Source organism: Setaria viridis, chromosome 5, assembly GCF_005286985.2.
Source record: "Setaria viridis chromosome 5, Setaria_viridis_v4.0, whole genome shotgun sequence".
Lineage (NCBI taxonomy): Eukaryota > Viridiplantae > Streptophyta > Magnoliopsida > Poales > Poaceae > Setaria > Setaria viridis.
The window spans coordinates 41,015,242-41,023,958 of record NC_048267.2 but is presented as its reverse complement, the minus strand read 5'-3'; the positions used below and the strand labels follow the sequence as shown (position 1 = coordinate 41,023,958).

Here is an 8,717-nt window from a genome sequence, read left to right as displayed (position 1 = left end):
TAGCATTGCAAATTGAAAATATGCATGGAATTTAACAGAAGCTATCAGCCTTTCCATCTTAACAGCTGAATGTACCTAATTACACCATAAACAAGGCTCTCCATTACAAACTAAGCATAAATCAGCCACATGTTTAATTTAGTTATACATACTAAATGAGAGATTAAAGGATAGGGCTTGATTAGCTGAAAGGCCAAGGCAGTAAGTAATGTTACACTTTCCCATGTTGTATCACTCAAAGAAAATAGTAAATGGAAAACCTATGCAGTGTCCAAGGCTGCAAGTGATCCAGAAGCACTTGTTCACCAATATATAGAAGCATTGATGCTGTACAGTAGGTCAGTAGCTAGTACCTATTTCCTTATGTCCAAATGATTGTTTAAAACACATACATGAAACAATATATGTATATTATATATAGTCTAGACGAAAGGAGTATAATAGTTGAAAGAACCCTTTTCCTCTCATACCCTGCCGGAATATATTTGCTTTTCAAGCAAAAACGCAAGAGGATCCCTTGGAAAAACTTACAGCACAAACTCGTGAAGATCGCAATGTGCAAGCTAAAAGGACCATCCAGCAACTGAATAGACCCGACTCCCTATGTTCTACAATGTTGTACATAGCACACCATGTGCATTGACCAAGGAAGTACAAGTTTGAAGTATAAAGTCCATGTGAAATGGCCATCTCCTACTAGATAATACGACACAGCCACTTCACCTCTTTCAAAGCATTTAAAATTAGGGGTAGTGAATGGAAATATTGCAATAACTACCCTCCTGATATCCTTAATGGACAACATTGTGAAACGTTTTAGAGAACATCAATTCGTGGAAGTTCCAAACAATGTCATCGAAGCTTAGTAAATACATAATGCATAGTTACTTAGCTTTAAGGCTCAGTCAAACCAAGATATAATTTTAAAATCAATTTAAAAGAACATAAGGAAACTCCTGGATAGTGCATCATTTCTATGTTTAGAAGAATTATAAAGCCAAAACAAAACATACATTTTCATGGTTATTTTTTAAAATCAATGTAGATTATACTTAGCCTTTGCACAGATTTGGATCAAACTCCCTAAAATGTATGACTAGGTTTTTTTTTCCCAAATTGCACTTTACATTGATGTGTGCCAACTCTAATCATTCTTGGTTGTGACAAAGCACCAAATACAACAATTTGAACACACCATATAGACGAAAAACACAGCAGTACAATTGCCTTCGATGTATACAACAATTCAACGGATCACATACAATGGAAACAGAGCACATAGCAGTACAATTGCCTTTGATGAGTATACTGTATACAACAATTTCAACACACCAGACACAAGGAAAACAGCAGTACAACTGCAGAAAAAGATAAGACCCCAAAACAAGACACAAGTACACCATCGAAGCAAACCATTAAACATTCATGGTACACATCAAATCTGTCATACATAATACTTTGTAGGCATCAAAATATTCCACAACATGCACAAATATATACATATATGGAGCAAACCATAAAATAACACTATTGACTTTATTCCCAGGCAGGAAAGAAGAACCAACTCACAGTGCATTCTCAGTTCCACACCCACACAAACTCCTGTTCAATAGTCGCCACGATACTCGCTGTAATCATCCCTCCCAGCTGGTACCACCTTCTCTTCCACCCGCTCTGCAGCCTTCTCCTCCTTGTACTTCACCCCTTCACCAATTGCTAGTCCCCCGAGGGCTCCAGCCACAGCACCCACCGCAAGTCCAGTGCCTACTCCATACCTTCCGCTCCCACTATCACCACCCCCTGTCCTACCTCTCTGCTCATACTGCCTGCTGTAGTCGACCGGTGCGGAAGGCCCTCCCGTGTACTCATACTGAGGTGGAGGTGCTGGTGCAGAGTAGTACCCACTGGGCCGGTAGTATTGCTCGGATCCGTACTGCGGCGGGGCCGAGTAGGCGGGAGGCGGAGGTGGTGGAAAGTAGTATGGGGAGCTGGATGGCGGCGGGTACTGCGGCTCAGGAGGAGGCGGCGAGCGCTCGCGGATGGCGACGCGGATGCGGAGCTTTCCCTGTGGACGGCCGGAGGGGCGGAGGAGAGGGAGGCTGACGAGAGGGGAGGCCGCGGAATCGTGGCTAGGGTTAGGGTTTGTGGGGAAGAGGAGGTCGCGGAGAGGCGAGCGGGCGGATCCGACGAGCGGCTTGGGCGAGTCGGAAGGCTTGGAGTGGAAGACGTCGAGGGACAGGAGGATGGAGGGATCGTGCGGGGAGAGGTGAGGCGGGAGCGGGAGGACGAGGCGCTCGTTCCAAGCGGGCTTGCAACCGCCGGCGTCGTCGGGGCGGGTGGCGGCGCGGCGGGAGGGGTCGAGGTAGGCGACGACGTAGGCGCGGAGGTCACCGCGTCGCCAGTTGACGTTCTTCAGGTGCTTCCCGGAGACGACTGTAACCTCAAGGTCGAACGCCTTGGGCGGCGCCGCTGGCGGCGGCGGCATCGAAGGCGGTGGGGCTTGGAATTGGGGGTGGGCATTCGGAGGAAGCGGGTGCTGGTGCTGGTGCGGGTGGAGGGGCGAGGAGGGAGACGGCGAAGCCATGGCGCGGCGGCGGAGCAGCGGGCTGGTCTGGTTTGTTTGTGGGGGCTCGTGGTTTTGGCACTTGTTCTGTTGTTCAGCTGGAGTGAGCAAGGAAAGGGCGATGACTGATTTTTTTTTTTAAACCGGGTTTATATTTCACATATGTTCAGAGATACTCTTGAAAGAAAAGAAAATTACACCCGAGTCCTTGTAAATTCCTCCCAGTCTTCCTCGCCACCGGCGGCCAGAGTAACCAGCTTGAAGCCAACCTCCTCTCGGCGAAGGAACATAGTTTTTGGTTGCCATCTTAAGCAGCACATCGAACACAGCCTGCTGTGTAAACGCTGAATGACCCGACTGAAAAAGATGGCCACTGCCCATCACATCACCTAACAACGAGAAATCTAACGCCTCAAGAACCGTTGAGATCCCAGCTCACCGGACGACAATGAACCCCGAAGGGGAGCAGAACCACCAAAGAAAGGTGGAAACCAAGCCCAACCCAGTTTCTTAATGAGTTGGTAGACGTAACTCTCTAATCTTCCGTCAGCGTTGACGGAGATGAGGAAGGGATAGAAGAACTTGATGTTGCCGCTGCTCACAATGTCAGGGAAACCGCCGGAGATGTCGGAGGAGCCCACGCTGAAGCTCGACATGGTGTCATCCTCTCCACCTCTCCACCGTCGCACGCCGGAGCCACAACAGCACAGGGAGACGAACCCACACCGCATCACGGCATGGTCAAGTCTAACCCTAATCTACCTAATCCAAACCTAGTAGAGTAGGATATGTACAACAGCCACCCAATCCACAGGTCCCCACCCCTCCAACGCTGACGAGGCTGCTGTAGGCGGGGAGGACCCGACGGATTCAGCGCCGGAGTGAAAATCGTCCTCGACTCGCCGTGTTGTACTGTAGAGAGAGGAGACCAGAAGATCCGAGCCCCCGCTCAGCTGACCAACCAGGGCGATGACTGATGAAGTGATCGTGCCGCGTCCGCCAAAAATCTGCCAACAACTACAAAGATTGCGGAGCACTGGAGCATGCTGCAGAACCCAATTAGAGCCCTTTTCACAGGCCCGCTACTTTTCCTAGTGACCGCCTCCTACTCCAGGGAGCACATCTTATTCAGTCTTCTTCATTTCTTCGGATGCCGCCAACCAAACAGGGAACATATCCCGTACAAATAGCACAAATGTTAGAGATGTGAAAATTTCAAATGTGGACCACTGGATAGTATCAGGTGCAAATAGCACATTGTGATTGTTGAACTGAAAGACCATGTAAGCATGCATGGAGTAGCTTATATTTTAATCTTGATAGGCTAGGCACAACAAATTCCAAAATGATGGGGTGAATGCAATAAATCCTAGTGCCAAAGAGAGGAATTGTATTTAGGGACCTGAATAACTTATCAGAATCCAAACCTTTCTACACAGAATTTATATGAAATACCAGGCACTCCTTTTTTCTTCTTCTAAGGGACAAAACCCCTGTTCATATGCATTGCAAAACAGGACAATGAGTTTACAAGAGTTTGTACTGCAAAACAGGACAATGAGTTTACAAGAGTTGTACCTCTCTATTACAATGATCTAGATGAGCTCCTGCTCAACCCGACAAAGTCATTGGTCTGCATTCATTTTCCAAAACTACCAGGAGTCCAGGACTGAAAATGTTACAAGAACAACCCTTCGGACTCCAAGGACTAGCAGTCTAGCACATCAACAAACTCACAGAACACAAGCAACATCAGTACAACTCCTGTGGCTCTCCCACGCTGGAGCAACAAATGTTTGAGGACAGAAGCTGAACAAATTGAACACTGAATACTGAAACTGAAGACAGAAATTCCTATTTTCAATACTGAGCAATAACATGTTTTATCTGCAGTAATCAGGAATTCCAGTTTGGACTGAAGAAACTGTAAATTGAACACATTTCAAATTTCTCAAACACGCTGGTGGTGCAAATTGGTGCTGGCGATAGTTGATACACATGTGCACTGCAAGATGGTTCGGACTTCAGAAATCAGAATGGGCATCTTTGCTGCTCACTGAAAATAAAAGGTAAGACAACTTAGATCAAACAAGATATATTCTTCAAAGCATACTATTAAGTGATCTTGAATTGATGAAGTGAGGTATGAGGCATCTACTTTAAAAACAAAGATCTTTCATGTTAACAAAATGAAAAAAAAAGTCATGGTACTTGCAATTGCTGAAAATGAGTAGATATTCAACAACAAAGGGTTGCCCTTGTACAGATTACAGATAAAAATGTATGCAAATTTCATTCAAGACATGAGAAAAAAACTTATTTCTTAAAACTATAGTCCACTGTCAATCTTCTTAATATAATGATACACAGTTCTCCTGCATGTTCGAGAAAAAAAACCACTGTCTTCTCAGAAGTTAAGTACAGTGCAGAAGAAAAACCAGCATTATTTGAATACCCATGGCAAAAAGAAAAATTGACCAAGGGGAACCCTAATTCAAGATGGATCCCTAAAACTGTGTCCGTGGCCCCCCAAAAAGCATTTCCATGTCCAAAAGATTTTCCAGATTGAACACCCGAGTACAAGTCCGATTTCCAATTCCAATACCCGGGTCTGTGTCCAAGTAACAGCAGTGAAATAAATGCATTGGACTGAAGTTGACAACTGTTGAACAGATGATAGCAGAGAAATGCTCCCAAAGACTCCCACCATTCTGATATCAGGGATTCCGCCATGTATAAAGTTCAGTTCCATGTACTATTCTACAAAACCGACTGAATACATAACAAGGCATTGTTGCAGTTTTACAACAAAGCCAGTTAACTACATCAAATAAACAAGAAGTCAACACCCATGGATTCAATCTCACGCCAGATAACTGGATGGAAACTCAAACATCAGAAGAAACAACTGAACTCCAGACAAATCAGTGCTAGCACATTAACATTTATGTTCACCTAAATTCCTATATTTCATTTCAATAGAATGCGATGGGGACAGAATCATACTGAATGCAAGTGATGTGAAGTGAAGCGGTGGCAACGGCGCTCACTCAGCAATGCACATGAGTGAAGCTTGTTGAATCACCGAAGCATGTCTTTGTGGGTGGTTTAGCATGACAACCCACTTCGGATCACAAAGAAATATAATCAACCCTCATTGACCATATCAGTTCTTCCTGTGGGTTGAATGACTAAATTTGTGGATAGGCCCGCCCATCTACATCCAGTCAATAGCTGTAGCTCGAAGTTGCTCAAAGATAGAGGATAATAAATGATTGGCTACAAAAAGAAGGACAAGGGATTTTCAGTGTTATGATATTCTTCTTCACATCATTTATTTAACCAGTAATTAAGGAACTAATTTATCAAAAAATTTATGGTTTCCACAGGTGTACCTGTGCATAATTTAGAGTTGGAAGTCTTGTTGGCTCAATTGAGGCAAAAGGTATTTTCATGGCACTCTACCCCTATCACCAATAATCTCCACAAGAGCATTTTCCATCTTTGAAATGGTGAAAACGGCTTACATCTCGGACCACAATCTCCCGTCCAGTTACCTTAGACATCAACTTAATAGCTACATGGCAATCATCACAGACGCGTAGATTCTTCATAATACGGATAGGAACTCCTTCAGGTAAGCTCAGAAAAGCAAATGCTATAGCCAACTTCTCACTGTGGTGAGCCAAACTAACTTCTTTCTCCTCATCCTCCATGTCATGCAACACCATGCTCATGTCCGGTGCATACCCACACTGCCTGATTTTGGCCATCATTTCTTCCAAGCATTCATCAATCTCCAGTTGCCTTGAATGTGATTTATCTCCGGTGCAGAATTGGTGAATCTGACCCTTAAACTCCACCCAGCTAACTCCAGGTTCTTTCCTCACATTTTGTTTCCTCATGGTTTCTCTTACTGTACTGACATCCTCCCATCTGCTGCTGGTAGCTCGAATATTTGACAGAAGAACATAAGAGGCAGAATCATGAGGATCCAACTCAATGACGCGCTCTGCTATCCTCTCGGCCATGTCAAAATTTTTCTGTATCTTACAAGCAGACAGTAGTGTCTTCCATATGATCCCATCAGGACGCACAGGCATTGACAGGATAAGGGCCTCTGCTTCGTTTAGGCGACCCGAACGTCCAAGAAGATCCACAATACAAGTATAGTGTTTAACACTTGGCTGCAGTCTGTAAGTTTTAGTCATAAGCTCAAAACAATCCATGCCTTCATCTTTCAGACCACTATGGCTGCATGCATAGAGCAAGGTCAAGAAAGTAATCTCATTGGGTTCTGCCCCTCCAGCCATCATTCGTTTGAACAGATCCACTGCCTTTTGTCCATGCCCATGGAATCCATAAGCTGAGATCATCGCACTGCAAAGCACAAGATCTGTACCACTATACCCAGAGAAAACTCCTTCAGAGTCACCTAGGCACCCACATCGAGAGTACATATGCACGAGAGAAGTCATGACCGGCACAACCTTGTCGACTCCAGCTTTCATAGCTTGTGCATGAACCTGCTGACCTTGTGCAAGAGCTGCCAAGTCCGAGCAAGAACTAATGGCACTCACGTATGTGACTGCACTTGCTTCCACGCCAACACCTCTCATCATGCAGAAATACTCGAGCGCACCCTCTGAGTCTCCATTCTGCGTTCTTCCATCGATTATGGTATTGCATGCCACAATGTTAAGCGATGGCAGCACCCGGAGAACAGCCTCCCCTTCTTCAAGAAAACCACACCGCATGTACATGTGTGCCAGCGAGCTCCCAACGCACATGTCCCTGTCTAGTCCAGACCGCACAACATATGCATGGACCTGCCGCCCGGACACAACATCCCTGAGCCCAGCACAGCTCCGGAAGAAGCTCCCGAGGCCAAACTCATCAGGCTGCATTCCCTCCCTCCGCATGGCAAGGAAGAACCCCAAGCTCTCCTCGTTAAGTCCCGAGTTGGTGAGTCCAGCGACCATGGCATTCCACGTCGCGACATTCCTCGAGGGCATTTCGTCGAACAGCTTCCGCGCGGTTTCCAGGTCACCGTTCTTGATGTAACCCCCGATGAGAATGTTCCAGGACATGACATTCCTCTTGGGAATTCTCTCGAACAAACAGCGCGCGGTGGGGAAATCGCCAAGGTCGGCGTAAGCCAGGAGGAGGTGGTTCGCGGTGAACCGGTCGGTGGCGGCGCCAGACGTGGCGGCGAAGGCGTGAAGCTGGCGGAGGAGCGGGAGGGCGCGGCAGGCCCGAAAGAGGTGGGAGAAGAGGTCAGGTTCCGACCATAGGACCTCGCGGAAGCGGTGGTGCAGAGCATCCTTGAGGCGGCCTCTAGAGCAGAGGCGGATGATCTCCTCTTTGGCATCTGGTGGTCCGGTGGCGAGCTTCTTCAGAGCTGGCCTGGCCATGCGATCGCGTGCAAGCTGCTAGGACGCAGCCACGACTGTGGCAAGCGCGGTTGCCGCAAGCATGGTGAGCTGGGGGGAGATGTGTAATTGGCAATGGAGCAAGTCGAATCAAGCCATGGATTCAGGCGAGGCAAGGCTGCAGTCGGCGGCGGGAGCGCGGCGCGGGGAGGCAACAGATGGCTGGGGCGCTGATTTTGATCAAACGACCCACCATGGAAGCCCATCGTGAGCCGCCCGTTACGATGATGGGCTGGCCCGTATTTCCGGGATGGGCCTCTCATGGGTCTAATAGATCTATTTGCCAAATCCATATTTTTTTTTGTTTTATGAGTTTTATCCATGCTCCTCCGACCATAGTACCGTACAAATCTAACCAAAATGGTCAGAATATACCAAATAATATGCTGCCCGGACTGTCCTATTTTTCTTCGCTTAGTCAGCTACTGAAGTACTAAAATATGCCCGGAAGGATGTGTTCAAAGCGAGGATCCTATGTGCCATTCTCTCTATGGCCAAAAGGAGATAATCCGAAGGGATGAAATCTGGGTTTACAATCCCCCGTCCCAAAATGATCCTGCAGCAGAAGTGTAAGAGATTCTGAACATAATTTAAATATATAGCGTAGATTCGTTGCTTGTAGGCGAACTTGGAAGCAAAATGTAGTATACTATTGCTCTGCTCGTTTATTGAACGAAATATTCAGTATAGCATGTCTCTGTTGTTTTCATATGCGTTGCTTA

At 46.5% G+C, this 8,717-nt stretch overlaps 2 protein-coding genes across 4 annotated transcripts; both read right to left on the bottom strand.

The window, feature by feature from the left end:
- Positions 1 to 1,279: 1,279 nt before the first annotated feature.
- On the bottom strand, positions 1,280 to 2,689 carry LOC117857198 (uncharacterized). Its single transcript, XM_034739716.2, has one exon. It carries the CDS (start codon positions 2,582 to 2,584, stop codon positions 1,607 to 1,609), a length of 978 nt encoding a protein of 325 aa, XP_034595607.1. The 5' UTR covers positions 2,585 to 2,689; the 3' UTR covers positions 1,280 to 1,606.
- Positions 2,690 to 3,933: 1,244 nt separating this feature from the next.
- LOC117857197 (pentatricopeptide repeat-containing protein At2g41080) lies at positions 3,934 to 8,167 on the bottom strand. Of its 3 annotated transcripts, none has more exons than XM_034739714.2 (3): positions 5,959 to 8,166; positions 5,570 to 5,842; positions 3,934 to 4,619 (listed from the first exon to the last, which is right to left on the bottom strand). In XM_034739714.2, exon 1 carries the CDS (start codon positions 7,975 to 7,977, stop codon positions 6,034 to 6,036), a length of 1,944 nt encoding a protein of 647 aa, XP_034595605.1. In that variant the 5' UTR covers positions 7,978 to 8,166; the 3' UTR covers positions 3,934 to 4,619; positions 5,570 to 5,842; positions 5,959 to 6,033. The 3 variants fall into 3 exon arrangements, with proteins under 3 accessions (XP_034595605.1, XP_072149930.1, XP_034595606.1); XM_072293829.1 differs by having other exon boundaries at positions 5,614 to 5,842; XM_034739715.2 differs by lacking the exon at positions 5,570 to 5,842 and having other exon boundaries at positions 5,959 to 8,167.
- Between the last annotated feature and the right edge of the window lie 550 nt (positions 8,168 to 8,717).

Bases quoted from the DNA above. Each gene is read 5' to 3' on its own strand.
- LOC117857198 (XM_034739716.2), bottom strand. From the start codon at position 2,584: ATGGCTTCGCCGTCTCCCTCCTCGCCCCTCCACCCGCACCAGCACCAG.
- LOC117857197 (XM_034739715.2), bottom strand. From the start codon at position 7,977: ATGGCCAGGCCAGCTCTGAAGAAGCTCGCCACCGGACCACCAGATGCC.